The following is a 17,495-nucleotide window of genomic DNA, read 5'->3' as shown; positions in this document are numbered from 1 at the left end:
AAATGTAATGCTGAAATCTTTTAGTGTTCCAAAAGAGAATGTCAAAATGTTACTGTTTTCATGAGTTTTTGTCAAACTGAAGGTCTATAGGATTTTAAAGTTTGTGAAGATGAAGAGACAAATGTGAAAGGATTACAGGAAAAGAGATATATTTAGATGAAATTAGGTTTTCAACATCTGCTCTAGAAAGGAGATTACTTACCTAAGTACTTGGATAACACCTGTTCTAATTGTTTTAGATTCTAAAGGAGTAGATTATACCCTTAGGTTTCTGTTTATAATTTCTAATGATTGGTCATTTAAGATTAGTGGTTGTTTCAAAATTTTAAAGATAGTTTGAAGTAGTTAACAACTTGGTATATAATAATAAACATACTCTCCATTATGTCAGCTTTGAAATGCTACTGGCCAAAGTGCCAAAAGTTGTTTTAAATGGTTGTATTTGATTCGTTAGCAACGATAGGACAGGATAAAATTCTTTTGAATATAGATGAGAACATAGTAGGACATTTGAGTCCAATGACATAGGAGGATGGATCTATATAGTCGACCTCACCTAATGAGATAAACAGTTGATTGTTATTGTTTATTTGGTTCATTAGCAAGTGTATCATTGCTTATATTTAGTGTTTAGGAGTTGTATATGATAATCATTGATGTTCTAATGTAGTTCTGGAACTCTCCGAGAAGTATCAAAAGCGCTTTGGTCCATTACGCTACTTTGTTGCCGGATTTCTCAAATTTCTGTGCTTGCCAAAGTATAGCTTTGAATTGGAGTATCTTCCCACGTCAAAGAAATCAGAAAACCCTGTGGAAGAGGTTTTTGAAGATCAAGGCAGAGCTGATATGTCTGAGCTTTATGCAGACATAATGCGCAGGTCAAGAAAAGAAGGAATACCAAGGGTATCAAGTTTATCCAGTATTGATTCGTTGATGTCTCCAAACAGAACACCTATTGAAGAAATGGACACTGTGGGTAGAACACCTGCTTGCAGTGAGCCATCGGATTATGTTAGAGGAATCGATCCCAAAACGAAGCGCCTTTCCTCAGGAAAAGGCAACTTGGTGACTGAGCCAGATGAAGTACTTCATCCTCAACCTCATCTTTCTGCCAACTCTAACTGGCCAAGGACCAGGTCAAAGTCGAGGACAGATAAAACCTGGGCTGACCTGAGTGGTACAAATGATACAAGGGGCACGAGAGCATCCGTCTTGCTGTATGATAAAGAAGACATTTCATCGACAGTATCGGATCCTGGACCAGTCTGGGATGCTGAACCAGCGCGGGACACAGGACCAAAATGGGATGCAGAGCTCAACTGGGAAGCTGTGAGTCCTGTTGAATTGCCAGTGCCACCAGATGATATTGAACTAGGAACGAAGAAGGAACCGGTCCCAAGCTTGGAGGACAAATGGGTTGTCAAAAAGGGCAGATTTCTAGCTGTTCTCGTGTGCAACCATTCCTGCAAAACTGTTCAGAGTTTGAGTTCTCAGGTTGTGGCACCGAAAGCTATACATGATGATAACAGTCTGGACTTGTTGTTAGTTGGTGGAAGTGGGAGGTTAAGATTATTAAGATTTCTCATTTCCTTGCAGTTTGGTAAGCATATAGCCCTCCCCTACGTGGACTACCTCAAGGTACGTTCATCCCAGCTTTCCCACTAATTTTGTTCTTTGTTGAGTTCTTGTTATTTACTTCTATGTTTAATTCTTTCAGTTATTTCAAATTAAGAGTAGCTTACTCATCTATTCTCATGAAGCTTTTATCACCTGCAACTTACATCAATTAAATTTGAACGTAACAGGCTATTCTTTTGACCAAGAACTCTGTATTTATTGTAGTATATTAGGAGTCAGCACTCTTGCAGATTTGAAAAAGATAGTATTATATTAGTAGCTTACTACTTCTATTATTGTTTAGTCGATCAGTGATGAGCCAAGTAGGATAATGTGTTTGAAAGGATAAATAGAATAATACGAGAGAACAATTGGACTGACACTGTTGCAAAATTCACTTATTGTGCTGCTAGACAGTTTCATGTTTCGTTCTCTGCATGTAGATTTTTGTGCATACTGTTCATTAATATGATCACCCCATCCTCTGCCTTCTCTTCGGCAATGAGGATCCACTTAGTTACAAGTTGACATTGCAGGTTAAGTCAGTGAAGATCAAGCCTGGGACAGGCACTCACAATGGCTGCGGTATCGACGGGGAACTTCTTCGTGTTAAAGGACAAGTTATATGTTCTTTGCTTCCGACCCAATGCAGACTCATCGGCCGCCCCACCGAAGACTGTAAATAACTCTATCTTAAACTCTGAGATCTGGATTTCTAAGACTTGATTATTTCTGACCAGCAAACGTCGAGTCGAAGAGACAAACACTGTTCCTGATGTTCATATGTGTGAGTGATCTTTTCTTTCCAAATCCCCAGAACTTTTGTTATATGCTTAATTTCCTGTTGTATTACGAGGTTTTTGTATAAACAACTCGTTATTATCTGCTAATATCGAAATGCTTCTCTTTGTTGTTATCTGCTAATATCGTGATTAATTAAAGGCAGCCGTAACTCCGCAATATCTGCTGTATTTGCTCCTCTTTGTAGCAGAATGAACATCAAACAGTAGTCCAAAGAGCAGGAGACGGTCGCTACCGTTGATGATCGAGTCGTCACGTTCAGAGAATGAACGCATGGACTTGGCCTTGTGCCTGGTTCGACATGATCGATCCTCCGTTTAATTTCCCTTTTTACTATTACCTCAAGAGAGAAAGAGAAAGAGAGGACATAGAGGGCAGCGAGTACTGACGATTCCTGCATGAATCCCGCCGCTCAAGACGCGGTCAGTCTGCGTTCGGACGACGTGCGTCGGGCAAGGTACGTAGCTGCTGACTTGCTACAGAAAGCCTCCTTTTACTGCAACAGCTGCTATTGCTCTGGTAGAGAGGAGTCTGTTGTAGTGCTCAAAAACATCCGATTAGCAACTGGAGATCTGCAAAGGGGTACTGGTTGAGTGGACGTTTACGTGTTGTAGGGTTGTAAGTGAGTGACGGATGGATGGATGGATGGGTTTGGGAGTGAGAAGACAGTGTTTTGACTTTTGAACAAGAGGAGCAGGCGAAGGGCCCGGCGGGGAGGGAGGGAAGGAAGGAAAACGAAGAAGGAAGGAACGGGAAAGGTAACAACTACTTTACTCCACATAATTAAAACTTGTGCTTCTATGAAATCAAGTTATTTTATAGATTAGGTGTTAAACTAAGTGTCAAAGAAAATGAACAATTCTAAAGAACAACTAAAAAGGAGCACGATGAAGACAACAGAAACCATAAATACATAGCCGGAGATTATATATAACATACATACCCACACACAATATTGATCGAATGTCAAATTATGCTTTCATTTGGTAAATATGCTCATAGCTCACTATTGCTTGATCAATGCCATCCTTTATCTTCTTCCTCTTCCAAACTCCAAACACTCCCTCCCTCTGTTCATCGTCGTCTTCGTCGTTGTCATCGTAAGGAAGCTGTTCATTTGAGGGGAATGTTGTCTGCGTCGAGGCGTCATCTGCTCAATCATAGTTTTATTCAGATATACAACTCCATTGTCTTTCTGTACATTGTTCTTACGATCTCGGACCAGGCTTCATTCCCCTTAAACGTAGCTTCCAATGGATCATTTCTCTCCTCTGCAACTTCCTTTCATCGATCTGCCTCGACTTTTTTTATAATGATCATTTCTTGGATGATTCTGTAGGTTTCGTTTTCAGTGCTTCTGTTTGTTCTTTCTCCAGTGAGGGCAGGCAGGAACAAAGAGGTTTTAATCATTATCTCATCATTTGAAGGGTTTGTTAATTTCAAATGCTCTTTTTATTTTCTTTTTTATAAAAAATATTTCTTAAAATTTTATGATTTCACTTCCATGGTCTCAACAACCAATGGAAAGTTTTTTTTTCTTGTGATTTTAGAGATATTTTCTTAAAAATAAAGTATTTTGTCCAATTAAAAAATATTTATTTTTAATTTTGACATATAACCAACATGCACAAGGGAGAGGTCAGAGAGGAATTGGCGGGTTTAATTTCGATATTTCATGATTTGCTCTAAGATTAGTGCACTATAGCCCTCAATGGACGGCTCTGATAAGCGGCTTTAAAAGGAAGAGCCCGGCTCTTCCCGGTTTAAGTTTTAGCGGAAGCAAAATCGGCGCGAGAGCGAGACGCCGCCACTGCCGCTGCCGCCGTCGCCGACGATGGAGTTCTGCGCAAGCTGCGGGAATATGCTGCAGATCCAACCGGGGATTGGCCAGAGGGTTCGCTTCTTTTGCCCCACTTGCCCCTACGTTTGCACCGCCATCAATAAGGAGCGTATCGATCTCTGATTTCTCCTTTTTTTTTTTCCCCTCTCTATCTAGGGTTCTTCTTTGGTTCATGGTCACGCGTTGATCGCTCATTTGAATGTATTAAAAAAACCTTTTTTCTTTGTTGCTTCGATTGTTCAGATTGTCCGGAGGCAACATCTTGTGAAGAAGGAGTTGGAGCCCATCTTCAGCGGATCCGACGCCATGAAGTTTGCCCCTAAAACCGCAAGTGCGTTGTCTCTCTCGCTCCTTTTTTTTTTGGTAATCGTTGAGTTTTTTTTTCATCCTCTCGAATGAAGTTTGGCTTGTTCCGGAGAAGCTTCTCCTGCAGTTTACTTGTTTGTTAAAATGCCGCTGTCATGGTTTTGCAAAACCACCCCAAAAAAACAAATTTTTACTTGTAATTCAGAATGAAAAAGGTATTTCATTCATAGATCTGATGCAGTGATGCAAAAGATTTAGGATTGAGCCAACGATAAGAATTTTTCTAGATACCATGATACATTGCACATCTTGTTCATATTTGATCAAAAATTTCGCAATATGCCATCATTTACTAAGCTTTTGCAAGAAGAATCTGTTCTGAATTCTCTTTTCAACAAATAGTTCATACCATTGTATTGTATCATATCATCCAGCATACAATGCTTTCTAATCTTCAACTGCAAGGTTGTGTTTTTGTAATCTTCTACAGCAAACAATGGTTTGTAGTTTCAAAATATTGATCGGACTCTCTCATGAATACCTACAGCAACATGCCCAAGATGCCATAACGGAGAGGCATACTTCAAGCAGATGCAAATTCGATCGGCCGACGAACCGATGACGACCTTCTACAAGTGTTGCAATGAGATATGCAACCATGAATGGCGAGAAGACTAGTAATTACATGATTTACTTTCTCACATATGGTTGTAGAGCCGACGGAATTGTTGGATAACCGATTTTATTTTTTGCAGAAATGAATGACAAGAAGATTAGTAATTACATACATCAGTTGCAATTGGAATAGCTCAGTTGCTGTCTGGATTTCCAGATGCAGGAGAGTCATGTTTTAGTTTTACTTCGTGCATTATCAGTAAATTATAGTTGGCTTAATTCTCCCTAAACTAGGTTAACACTTATTACACTTATCTAATCCATATCATCGCTGTTACAGATTAGCAAGTAAATTAGTGTCTTATGTTAATTAATCACTGTTGAGGATGTTGTTGTTGTCTAAACCTCTTGAGGTTGAGGCCTCACTGACTCATCCTGGGGGACTACAGGAGGAGGAGGAAGCCTTCTTCCTGTCGGTCGGCTCGAAGCTCGCGAGGCGGCCGAGCAGGCCTACTGCCTCGACGACACCCTCAATCCGGTCGGAGACCTCGATCAGCAGGGAAGCCGCTGTGACGACCGGCATGGCCTCCATCAGTGACACGGTCGCTCTGTGCTTCTTCACATGGTTAGTGGGGAGGGATCTGAGAGCAACTTGCAGCTCTTGCACTCCGTTCTTCATCTCGACCACTAGAGACTGAATGCTTCGAGACTCCTTCATCGACTTGATGGAGCTCGATAGCTCCCTCAAGATCTTCGACGAGTCCGAGCTCAGTTTCACGCAGGATTCGCGCAGGTGGCTCTTCATGTCCTCTGTCGTCTCGGAGGAGATGCAGCCATTGAAGGCCTCCATGCAGTATGCGCAGTACCTCATGGCGGCGGCCACCTTGAGGTACTGACTCCATGGATGCCGAAACCTGAACCGACCGTGCCCGGGCTCCCACTTCGCCAAATTGGCCTGAGAATCTTCCGTCGCTTTCGAGTTGAGGACGCACTTGTAGCCCTGCGACTTGGCGGAGGGCAACTGCTTCCCTTCTTCCTTCGCCTCGTCCGCCATGAAACACTCTTCGACTAGGCCTGAAGGTAAGAGACATGCGACGGTTCAGTTCTTCTGATTTACTGATCGTAATTTTCGACATGTTCGATCGACGCACCTTCTAGGGAATCCGCGAGCTTCTCCAGGTTGCCGGAGACGAGGAGGTGGAGCTCTTGGCCGGCCCAAACAGGGCAAACGAGGACGCAGACGAGGAGGCAAATGCCGACGCCGATGCTGATGGTGTACACGCGCTCCTGCGCGAGCTGGAGCAGCTGGTCGACTCGGTACCCGGAGACGGCCACCAAGCTGAAAGTGAGGATGAAGATGGTGATGCCGTAGTCGAACCGGGCTTTGATCGCCGGTATGAATCGAGAAAATGTGGCGGCGGAAGCTGAAATTGGTAAAGGAAAGAAGTCATCAGAAACACCATCCGTTTGCTTCGAGAAGGAGAATTGGGATGAGGATCGATTGAAGCATCACCGAGGATGAACACGGAGGCGCTCAAGATGACCGGCTCCGCCTTCTCCCCTGACTTACTCGCCACCCAGTGGATGCCGACGGCGAGGAGGCCGGCGGTCGACGTCGCGATTGCTCGGTTGAATCCTTTGCACAGGCACCCACCTGCATCCACATCGACTCGATCGGCGGTTAGCTAGAAGAAGAATTCATACGCACGTATCAGTCGACTGATCATACTCACCGACGGTGTATTCGAAGACCACCACGACGGTCATGACCGCCCACATAGCCCACCCTCCGACGCCGTCGTAGAGAGGCCTGGTGTAGTAGAACAACGACACCAACGTGAGTCCAGTCCCCACCTTGACACCATGCACCACTCTCCGGGGATCGTCGGCGGCGACCGACCAAGCCTTCCCCCCGAACCCGACCGCCTTCGATACGACCGCCAGCACGATCCCGGCCAACCAAGCCCATGGCTGAGACTCAACCACCACCGATGAGCTTTGGGGCACCCTCACCCGCCATTCCACACCGCCACCCTGCACTTCCTTCGCAGAAGTATCCATAGCCATAAGTGCCGAATTCTGGAGGCCGCCGGAGAGGACGACGCCGGACGGGCTATTGTTATCCAAGTAGCCAACAACTCGTCACGTAGTGGAAGAAGCGTTGGTCGAAGGGTTTATATAAGCGGCGAGGGCACTCGGAATTAATGGTGGTGCTGGTGCAGGAAGAATCGGTGGCCATGGACAGGGCATGCAGCCAAAGGCCATAGGACTCAGTGGAAGGACCAAACCTTACACATTTGTTACTAAAAGTCAAATGGATCAAGCTTTTGCAAAGGTGCATGCATGGACTCTCTTCTTGCCAACAAACCACCTAGACAGGATATTTTGGTAGAATACGAATGTGCGAGCACGATCTATACGTGTCGAATGTCAATACAATAAGCTATAAACAATCAGTGCTTAGTTGCTAATATGATTCATTGAATCCTTTAAGACCTCGTAGAGCTTAGCCTCCTAAGTCATTTAACCGCTCGGCCCGGCCGTTGGGTACGTTGACTCGGTCCAATGTCTCGAGTATCTCGATTCCGTTAAGATTTCTGTGAGGCATTTGTTAGTAGGAACGTGACCTAGTGGTGCGAGTTGTTGGAGGAGGAGATTGTTAAATGGAGGATAGAAATATGATGGAAAGGAAAGCAAAATCTAATGAGACTACTTGTGTAGTAGTCGATGTGCCAATCCAAGCTGTCATGCATAAGATTGCTTCTCTATCTCTCTTTTTTTTTTTAAAAAAAAAAATTAATTTATTTTTTATGTGTAGCCCTAAATATAGAGAATTGTTGGTGTATGCATGGGTAGCTAACTAGGGTTTAGGGTATCACTAAGAGGGTCGAAGGGATTTAGGTCCAAAGATTTGAATGGGGCTAAATTAGGTTATATTTGTGTTAAGTATTTCTTTACGATTAACAATTAAATTAATTATATTTTCAAAATAATATTTTTTGAATCAACTAATTCATTATATTGTAATGTTTGAAGGTGTTTGTGAGAATGATGGTGCCCAAATGTTTGATAGTGTCCAACGTGGATGCCACTCCTTTTTAGGATATTAATCCATCGTATGAATAAAGAAAGTCACCTTGTGACCTAAACACTTTTCTAGCTTGCTCCGAAAAGTTTCGATGATAGATATTATCTAGGATATTTGAGCGTTTGTTGTCGTGTGATCTAGATGTCATGTATTTGAGTCTTGAAAATAAGCTCTTACAAAATTATCCCTTTATTCGAACAAGAATTATGTAGACGTATCGAATGGTTTATGAGGATTATCATTCGATGACTACAACACTATTTTATTTTACAGAGTTTAAGGCTGCCATTTTGTGGCTTTTAACTTGCTTCAGCTTTAAGCCCGATGTCAGGAAAAGATTTGAAATCTTTAATAGCTGGAATCATGGAATCAGGTGTCAGGTTCTTACCTATTGTTCTGGTCTAATACTGTAGATAAGCAAATCATCGATCACCAAACAAATTGACGTATACATTCTTCGAAGATAGTCATCAAAAAAGATGAAAGAACCTGAAAAGCATTCAAGAAAGAGAGTTAAAATGACGCCGGATGTGAATCTCAACAAGCTACTCTGACGTTCAAGTTAAGATTTTGTAATAGGAAGGAGATTAAGGATTTGAGAAAATTATGATTTTGTGTGTGCATATCTGTGCCCATGAGTATGGACAATCTTTTATAGAGTTGTTCTCTGAAATATCAGTGTCCGTTTAAGAAATGTTCCGAAGTACATGTCTTCATTTCAACATATGCGTTTCAATTATTCATGTCTTTCGAGAGATTTTTCTCGTTTTCTGGGAGAAATAATCTTAGGGTTCTTGATCTTAAAAATGAATCAACTTTATGGACCCCACCTAGAAGTGGATGAGGTCGGAACCCGAAGCTAAGAGGAGACCGGCGTATAATATCCAACAGACGCCAAGGTCGGAATCCAAGACTGAGATAAGGTTGGTGTATAAGATCCAGTAGACATTGAAGTCGGTGTATAAGATCCAACGGACGATGAGGTCTTGCTATCATGCATGGAAATATTATAATCAATTAGCATCATCATCGCTTGGGTAGATTATCATGTAGGCTAAAAAAAATAATCAGTCTGAGACTTTTTTCGATCAAATCAACCTGGGTAGATTATAATTTCCGACTCCGTCACTGCATTAGGCCAAAGTATCAGCCGTAGGAGTATCGGCTGTAGAAGCTTACACCTTCTCAATTATAATTTCTCCATCCTTCCCTAATCAAATACAAAAATATAAATATTGTTGGGTTGTAAGGGTGCAAACATAGTCCCACATCTAAAACACATGGGAAAGATCATGGGTTTAAAAGGATGGAAAGTATCTCTATTGGCATGAGGCCTTTTGGGGAGAGCCTAAGAACAAAACCATGAGGGCTTAGGCCCAAAGTGGACAATATCATGCCATTGTGGAGATGTGGACATTCTTTAGACCCTACAATTGGTATCAGAGCGAGGCCGCTCTTCACCGGACTAACCGCCGGATGAGCCATGATCCAGATCTAACCATGTGGGGACCCTCGGGAAAAACAAAGGAAGTAGGGGAGGCTCGGACCATGAGGGACATGGCAGCCGGACCATGAGAAATGGTAGCGGAGCTTCCAGTGGTCCTTTGTTTGAGAGGGGATTGTTGGGTTGCAAGGGTGCAAACATAGTCCCACATCTAAAACACATGGGAAAGATCATGAGTTTAAAAGGATGGAAAATATCTCCATTGGCATGAGGCCTTTTGGGGAGAGCCCAAGAACAAAATCATGAGGGTTTAGGCAAAGTGGACAATATCATGTCATTGTAGAAATGTGGACATTTTTAGACCCTACAAATATATTATTAAATATCAAAATTTCAAAGATCGACTGCACCAACACAAATGGTTAGATGCTAAAACAAAGCATAGACCAAGGCAATTGTAGCTAATTTTGTTTCTTAATTCATCTTTTCAATTGTCTTAGTTAGATATTTATGTATCAAAATATTATTTTTTTAAAAAAATAAATAACTAAGTCTCAATTTCAAGAAAAATAATGCTCGACAGCTTGATTGATATAAGAGCAAGTGCGTACAAAGTCATGATGAAAAAAAAAATGACGATATCTTAAAACAAAAATGCGTACCGTAAAGTTGCACTAACCATGACCTAATTTACTCATCTCCTTTTCTTTTTTGTTTTAAATAAATAAAAAATATATATTTGATATTATTAAAGGCACCAATCAACCTTTTTCCTTTAGGAGACAGTCATCACATATTCACAAAAAGTAGGAAAAGATAAATACAAAAAATATGTAAAATTAATATTAATATCATCTTATACAGTTCGTCCAACTTACTTCTAAGAAAAGAAAAGTTACTACTAATTTTTAAATATTTTCAAAATGACCTAACTACGCAAAAATATGATTATATTAATAAGGCATTAATTACGATTAGTAGAAAATGACTACACAAATTAAACATGCATGGTGTGATTAGTGATGGGTTAAGAACAAACTTATCAACTAATTAAGCATATCCTCCTTTTATCTTCACTTTCTCTCTCTAATTAGGTGAGCACTAACTAATTAGTCACCTTTGAAAAACAATTTAAAAAAAGTGTGTTACCAAGTAACCTACTTGTTAATCAGGGATTAGTGCTTGAGAATGGCCATTACTTATCCTTAGGTTTGGTGAATGTTTCCAACCCTTTATTTGAGAACCCAACTCAGCTATCATAAAGGAATGGTGAGGGATCAATGCATAAGGTTGACCTCTAGCTCGAAAGAAAGTGATAGCGAGGGTCTAGAGAGGTCAAGTGCTTAGCATATATAGAGGGGTCCCTTTCGTCTTTAGGGACTAGAGAATTGTTGAAAAATAGGTAGTAAGACTTGAGTTTGAATGGTAGAGGTGTACGAAGGCGTCGTACGACAAACTAAGGGAATATTCCCTCGCACGATGAGACAATCGAGAGGTAAAGGGTGTTGTAAAGAGTTCTTAGCTAATCAAGAATGGTGGCTAAATCTAGCCTTTTGAGTCTTTTAGTGGAAGGAGAGTGAGATGTTTGCCTTGTTAGATTTTATTGAAAGATGGTTGGATTTAAATTGGCAATTTGTGTTGAATTTATTTTCTAAAAGGTTTTACTTTGAAAAGTGTTTACTTTATCATGAAATTCTAATCAGAAGTCAACTTAGCATCCTAATTAAACTTAGATAAATATTAGTAGGTTTAATCTCTAATTTTGCCTGAATATCATCTTAAAAGCCCTTTTAATCGTCTAGATCAAGTTCATACTTAGGTTATAATCTCTTATATCTTTACTATTTATCATAATTTTACATTATTCAAAAGTTTACTTTTTGTCATATCCTTAGTCCCTTAGATGCATCAAACTAATGACCTGCTCCACGTGTCATCGTTCACTATCACATATGAAGTCCACTGGTTGCAACTCTTGTCAAAGTTGTCAAATCAATTCTAATCTTCTCGTACTATGTTCTTTCATATGTCTCATATCATTTTTCTTTGAACTCTAATGGACTGTTGAGCTTTGAGTTAAATCACTTTGGTCGCACTAAGTCAAAGTCGCAATTTGACCTTGTCAAGTTAAACTCTTTGAGCTAGCTTGATATGCTGACAACAAAGTCCTAAAAATTAACACATAATAAAAATCTAACTTAATTTTTTATATAAAACAAATTATAATATACTAATTAATATACTAGTAAAGATGACCCTTTGATAAAGCTAATAGCCCTCGAGCATGAAACAATAGTAGAACTATTGGTGGAAGCCTCATAATTCAATTCTTGACTAGAGCATTTATATTCTTTATTTAATAAAAAAATTATGAAAAATAACACAAAGTACGATTATTTGGGTGGATCAAACTACCACCTAGTGAAGTTATCATATTTCACTCATGATTTAAATATCCAAATGGAACATGACGCTTTATAGCAATGAGTTAATCGTGAAAGTCGATTGTCGGTGGCTTTAACATGAATACTTTTCAAATTTATCCTAATAATTGATCAGAAACTTCTATGGATCGGACAACCCAGAATTAATCTGTTTGAAAAATTAAAAATCTGGATTATAAAAAAAAAAAATAAATAAATAAACAAACACATAACTTACTAGATCTATTAAATTTATTATAAAAATATGGATTTTATAAAGTTTATTATAAGTAGAGACATAGGGATATAAATCTGAATTGTCTAAACCGAATTTCTAAAATTTATTAAAATTAATTGAACCATGTAAATGTTGATTTTATGCAATTAAAAGTTGGATTTATAATTTATGTATTTGTTAAAGATTTACAAACACTTGATTTGGAAAATATGAATCAAAAGTTGTAATTAGGATGTATATATATTTTTTATGTAAAGTTCCTCTTAAAGTATAATTACAAGATAAATATAACTAAAGTTTGTATATTTAAAAAAAATGTTAGAAGATGGAAAAGGATTTAAAAAGGAGATAACAGAGAAGCATTTTTAATGGTTTTTTTCAAAAAAAATGCCCTTTTAATATTTAAGTTAAAAACGGGGTTTTTTTTTTTTAAAACAAAAAAGAAGGCCGCTAGAAGGAGGGCTTGAACCTCCGACCTTGTGGTTAACAGCCACACGCTCTAACCAACTGAGCTATTCCAGCTTGCTGTTACTATGTTAATTATATCTATTTCTATCTAACTCCTTTTTGTTACTGCTGATTGCCCTAGCCTCAAGACTATAGTAAAGATGGGACGATCTTGGTTCTAGATAATCAACTAGAATACATTACGCCTTATAATGTTGGATCGTCCATCAAGGAATCTGCGCTTCTCGATTTATCTTATTGTAGTAGTCGATGAGAAATTTTTATGAGACCATATCGATTACCTTTAAGATTAATCAGATAAGTGGAAATCAAGTACCAAAATTAACTTTCAGAGCATAATTGAGTTATTTATTATAGGACAGACTTGTTATAGTGGATAAGGATTGAATTTCGATGAAGCCGAAGCAATACCTTTTTCGTAATGAATCAACTGTAACTTTTCAATTTACCTATTTATATATAATTATGAGACCGATCATATGGGACAATTAGGACGATAGATTTCAAATAAAGTTGCATATATTAAAATTTTTTTGAAAAGATATTTATTTTTTATTTTTAAAATATTCTTATTTTAGTATACAGTTGTTTGAAAAAAAAAACATTTGACACCAATTTTTTGAATTTTTTTTATAAAAATAAATGGCAATAAAGTTGAACGAGGATTGGAAACCTGCTTCTGAAGCGCCACCCACACACGACCGTCATTCGAAGAAAGAGCGGGTAGAGATGCGGGTAGAAAAATGAAGTACCGGTCTCAAAAAATTTTTATTTTTGCCGCCGAAGGGCTCGGTTACCTTCAGTTCGTCGTCTTTTTCTAGGGTTCCCTCTCGATCGGTTGATCTCGTTCTGTCGATTCCGCTTCGTTCCTCATTGTTGTATCCAAGTAGAAAGATCGTTCTTTGATCCCGGCAGGTCGGGTAATTCAATGTGTTGATTTAGTCGACGGGATCTGATCGTGGAGGCGGCTCTAGGGAATTGTTGATGGAGAATTGCTGGGATTTCTTACAATGGCTGGGGCAGGACGCATCTGCCTCCGTGCTTACGAGGTTAGATGAACCGGCTGATCTCGTGCGGGCTAGCGCCGTGTCGCGATCCTGGCGTCGGTTCGGTGTGTATTCCTTTCTTCTCGAGTTTGCTTTGGTTCGATATCGAAGAAAAAAAAGTGTTTTTTTGTTGTTGTCTCTTACGGTTTTATCATTTGCGAATGAAAGGAATGTGCTTAGTGATGGCAAATGTACTGACATTACTTCCATGTTCATGAGATTTAACGCTTCTTCCAATATCAGGATAAGGAGGTACAGGAATTTTATTAGTCCCAGGTTTATGATTTGATTAGGCAATGCCAAGCTGATTGTAAATTTATCAATGCTGGCTGGTTGATGCAAAAGGTCAAATGTAGGATAGTCATCCCAGATGAACTTAATGATTAGTAGCGAGAACTGAATAGTCTATTTATCTGTAAATTTGCTTGTGGTTTATAATATAAATTTGTATTGAACCTTGTGGGAATTGTTAAGAATTTAATTACCTGTGTATTCTGTTCTTAGTTTTGTTCATCAATGTATAACACTCCTTTTAACGAACATTTTTGACACATTACAGTTGTAGAACATGGTTTTAGTAGGAGTTTATGTACAAGAAAGTTTCCTGAGGTATCAAACTTCTCCAATGTCATTGACGAAAGCAACAATTCCAGGAATGCAGATGTGGGATGTAGCAGTTCATATGATTGGACAAGCCTGGAGAAAAAGCACAGATTATATTCCCTTTTATGTCATTTAATTTCTTCTCCTGAAGGTAAAACGGATTGCATTGATCTGGGGATATTTGCTTCCAGCACTGATGATGAACCATTTGAAAGCATTCAGAATACTTTGGTGTCAAATGAGATAGTAGGTGGCCTGCCTTCATATTGGTCAAGTAGTGGACAAAATGATACTGCAGTGCCTGAAACTCTTACCTACAGCTTGATCTCGGACTTCTGTGTTGTGGACGAAATAAAAATCCAGCCATTTAAAGGTTTTTTTGTTACATTAATGAATTTTCAGTAGCATCAATAATTCTTATTTGGTTGTTTGTCTGTACATATTATCTCTTTTATTATCCTTGATGCAGCTTTCTTCCAGGATGGCCATCCCATATATTCCTCAAAATTTGTTCGGTTTCGGTTTGGTTCTAGATCAAGAAAAGCTATCAGTGCATACGCCAACAAATCTCTACAGTTAGATCATAGTGAGAAGTACAACTGGACATATGTTTCTCCTAAATTTGCAATGATACAGGTGATTTCTTAGTATCTCAGATATTAAAGTCTATCTCAAATTTCTCTGTGTATTTTATTGATTTGAAGCCAGTTGACTTCCCTAGAGCATGGAAGACCAGCAGTTCTATTCTCATAACAAATATATGTTATCCTAGAAATTCTGATATGCCTGTGATTGTTCTCTTCATTGGTTTATTGGAAGGCCCATTAGCCTATATACGCCAAATTCTTATGATTACATTTGCAACTAAAGTCAAGTGTGAGTATTGGCATTGTCATGGATATTGTTCATGGTGTCTGATGCTTATATATGGTCAATGGAGATGTAGCGCCTGACTAAGAAGGGTCTGTCATATATCATAGCATTTTAGTATGCATGTGCGAAATTGCATATTCAGTAATAGCAACATAACAATCTTACTGGTTTATTTGTTTCAATGATGGTTCATAGATTTGTCATTGAATATTCATATAATGCAGGTTATAGATATCAGTTAATGTCTAATATTTTTGTTAGCCCAATCAAATTTCATATTCTTCACCCTAAGGTGATTTGCCTTGGAATTGGAAGCTACCTTGGACCGCTTCTAATTGTTCTCCCTAAAGTGTGCTTTCTACTAGTGAAAGACAGGTAGAAGCAAGGTGATATAGGATTTTCCCATGGTACTTTCTCTCCTTGGCAGAAATAGAGGGAGGAAAATAAAAAATTGTTGAAATCTTTCAGTTTTCCTCAATTATGCTTCAGTTTAATTTGTGTGGATAAGTCTTCACATGCAATGGAGCTTCAATTCGACCTATAAAATTTGGTATTATTTTTTTTTCAAATCTATATCTATCTATCTATCTATATTTTACTTTTCAACAAAGAAAAAATTTTATGTTCTCCTTCCTCTTCCTTCCCAAGGAAATGATTGGAAGGAAATTTTACTTCTTTGCTTCTTCCAAGGAAAGAAAAACTAGGAAATTTTTTCTAATACCCCTATCATTATTTCCCCCACACATTGTTTTCCTAAGAAGGAAATAGGATCTAAATAAAGTGTTCTTCGCCTCATCTGTATTATCCATGCAAGGTTTAACTTAATAAAAGAACAAATGTTTAGTGCAAAAGACTTGCCTCATGAAAGTAACTGTTTTAACTTCATCCTGATTTGTGCAGGAAAATGTATTGCAATCTTTCAAACTTCCGCATCCAGTCATCTGCATTGGTGGAATCTTGCAGATTGAGCTGATGGAAAGGGTCCAGATGCAAGCAGCAGATGGTCTGTATTACATATGGTGAGTCTGTTTGCACAGTGCTATTTTACTAAAGTTCAATATTATGCTGAAGCATTCGCTCAACACGTCTCTAGTTTATGATCATCGTTGTCAAGCCATGTTTCTCTAGATCAACTCTATGAATTGCATCCCTCCATGACTACATGTTAATGTTTTTTCCTCCTCCTTTTTTACCATTTTGAAGCGTGTGCCATGTCGAAGCAATTGGAAGATCGCTTTCACCTCCCTTCCGAGTTATTAATCTTCTTACTCCGGGGAGTATGACACTATGGTACCCGCGGAGAAGTAGTGTATGATACACAACTGAAAATTTTTGTTTGTTATGATCCAATACTAAGGATTGATCTACCATATTATTTGAAAATGGGCTCTTCATTTGAATGCTCAAGATGTTGCTTGCATTATGCTCCACCACAAGTCACTTCCCTGAGGTTATGGCTACAAATTTTATATCTTTTGAAATTTTCTTTTCTGTGTTAAATAATTTTGTGGATGGCATATTTTTCATTATTAAAAGTTGATATCATATGTGTAAGTATACAAAAAATATAATCTTTTGCATTAGTATGCTATTGTCTCTATTAAGATTTTTAATAAATAAGGTTGAACAGAGTTAAGCTTGGTTAAGCAATGTGTAGGCCACCTTTTAAGGCAAAACTATTGCTTTAAATATTTGTTCTTGACCTTGAACACTTGTGATTGCCTTAATTTCTTCTTTGTTTCTTCTCCAACTTCTAGACCTAACCATCCACTAATGATTAACAGTTGACATTCAATCAAGTGGCATGTTTATCAATCCAACAACTACAAGAGGTTGTTGTGGACAAATAATTGTCATACAATTGAAAACAATTAATCCATTCGAAGTCGATTTGTTTGGACAATATCTTTTAGATTTTTCTTCAGCAAAAAGTGAAATCCGCTACTCTAGTGGTCTCATACGGTTGATCTTACGATCATTTGTGTAGATGTAAATTGAGAAGATGCAATTGACTATTACGAGGGAGGGCATTGTCTCGGCTTCGCCGAGATTCTAAAATCTATTCACACCATTCTACGTATCGGTATCTCAGCAAGAGAACAACTTGATGATTTATTTCTTTGCAAATAAGTG

The 17,495-nt window shown here is 38.7% G+C and overlaps 4 protein-coding genes and 1 non-coding gene across 5 annotated transcripts in view; 3 read left to right on the top strand and 2 right to left on the bottom strand.

Moving 5' to 3' along the window:
- Positions 1-2,533, top strand: part of LOC141829360 (sphingoid long-chain bases kinase 1-like) — a 13,345-nt gene extending 10,812 nt beyond the window's left edge. The window contains exons 8-9 of the mRNA XM_074716813.1: positions 671-1,638; positions 2,154-2,533. Of these exons, the coding sequence (XP_074572914.1) occupies positions 671-1,638; positions 2,154-2,303 (1,118 nt within the window). The 3' untranslated portion in view covers positions 2,304-2,533. The remainder of the gene's footprint in view (positions 1-670; positions 1,639-2,153) is intronic.
- Positions 2,534-4,203: 1,670 nt separating this feature from the next.
- Positions 4,204-5,313, top strand: LOC141830166 (uncharacterized). Its single transcript, XM_074717649.1, has 3 exons — positions 4,204-4,363; positions 4,502-4,589; positions 5,112-5,313. The coding sequence occupies exons 1-3, from the start codon at positions 4,253-4,255 to the stop codon at positions 5,240-5,242; spliced, it is 330 nt and encodes a 109-aa protein (XP_074573750.1). The 5' UTR covers positions 4,204-4,252; the 3' UTR covers positions 5,243-5,313.
- Positions 5,314-5,578: 265 nt separating this feature from the next.
- LOC141830064 (aluminum-activated malate transporter 10-like) lies at positions 5,579-7,240 on the bottom strand. The gene is given in 5 exon segments (XM_074717543.1): positions 5,579-5,629; positions 5,631-6,253; positions 6,331-6,603; positions 6,693-6,833; positions 6,913-7,240. Coding segments are annotated over 5 exon segments (1,416 nt in total).
- A 5,580-nt stretch (positions 7,241-12,820) lies between these two features.
- Positions 12,821-12,894, bottom strand: TRNAN-GUU (transfer RNA asparagine (anticodon GUU)). Its single transcript has one exon. It is a non-coding gene; the product is annotated as a tRNA-Asn (tRNA).
- A 930-nt stretch (positions 12,895-13,824) lies between these two features.
- Positions 13,825-16,677, top strand: LOC141828800 (F-box protein At4g00755-like). The gene is made up of 5 exons (XM_074716192.1): positions 13,825-13,951; positions 14,446-14,862; positions 14,959-15,125; positions 16,263-16,381; positions 16,566-16,677. The coding sequence occupies exons 1-5, from the start codon at positions 13,825-13,827 to the stop codon at positions 16,675-16,677; spliced, it is 942 nt and encodes a 313-aa protein (XP_074572293.1).
- The last annotated feature ends 818 nt before the right edge of the window (positions 16,678-17,495 follow it).

The sequence above is a fragment of the Curcuma longa genome, chromosome 5 (assembly GCF_044706935.1).
Source record: "Curcuma longa cultivar G26 ecotype Majalengka, Jawa Barat chromosome 5, ITB_CL_G26_1.1, whole genome shotgun sequence".
Classification (NCBI taxonomy): Eukaryota; Viridiplantae; Streptophyta; class Magnoliopsida; order Zingiberales; family Zingiberaceae; genus Curcuma; species Curcuma longa.
Note: the sequence above shows the minus strand (reverse complement) of the source record. Positions and strands in the feature narration are given on the sequence as shown.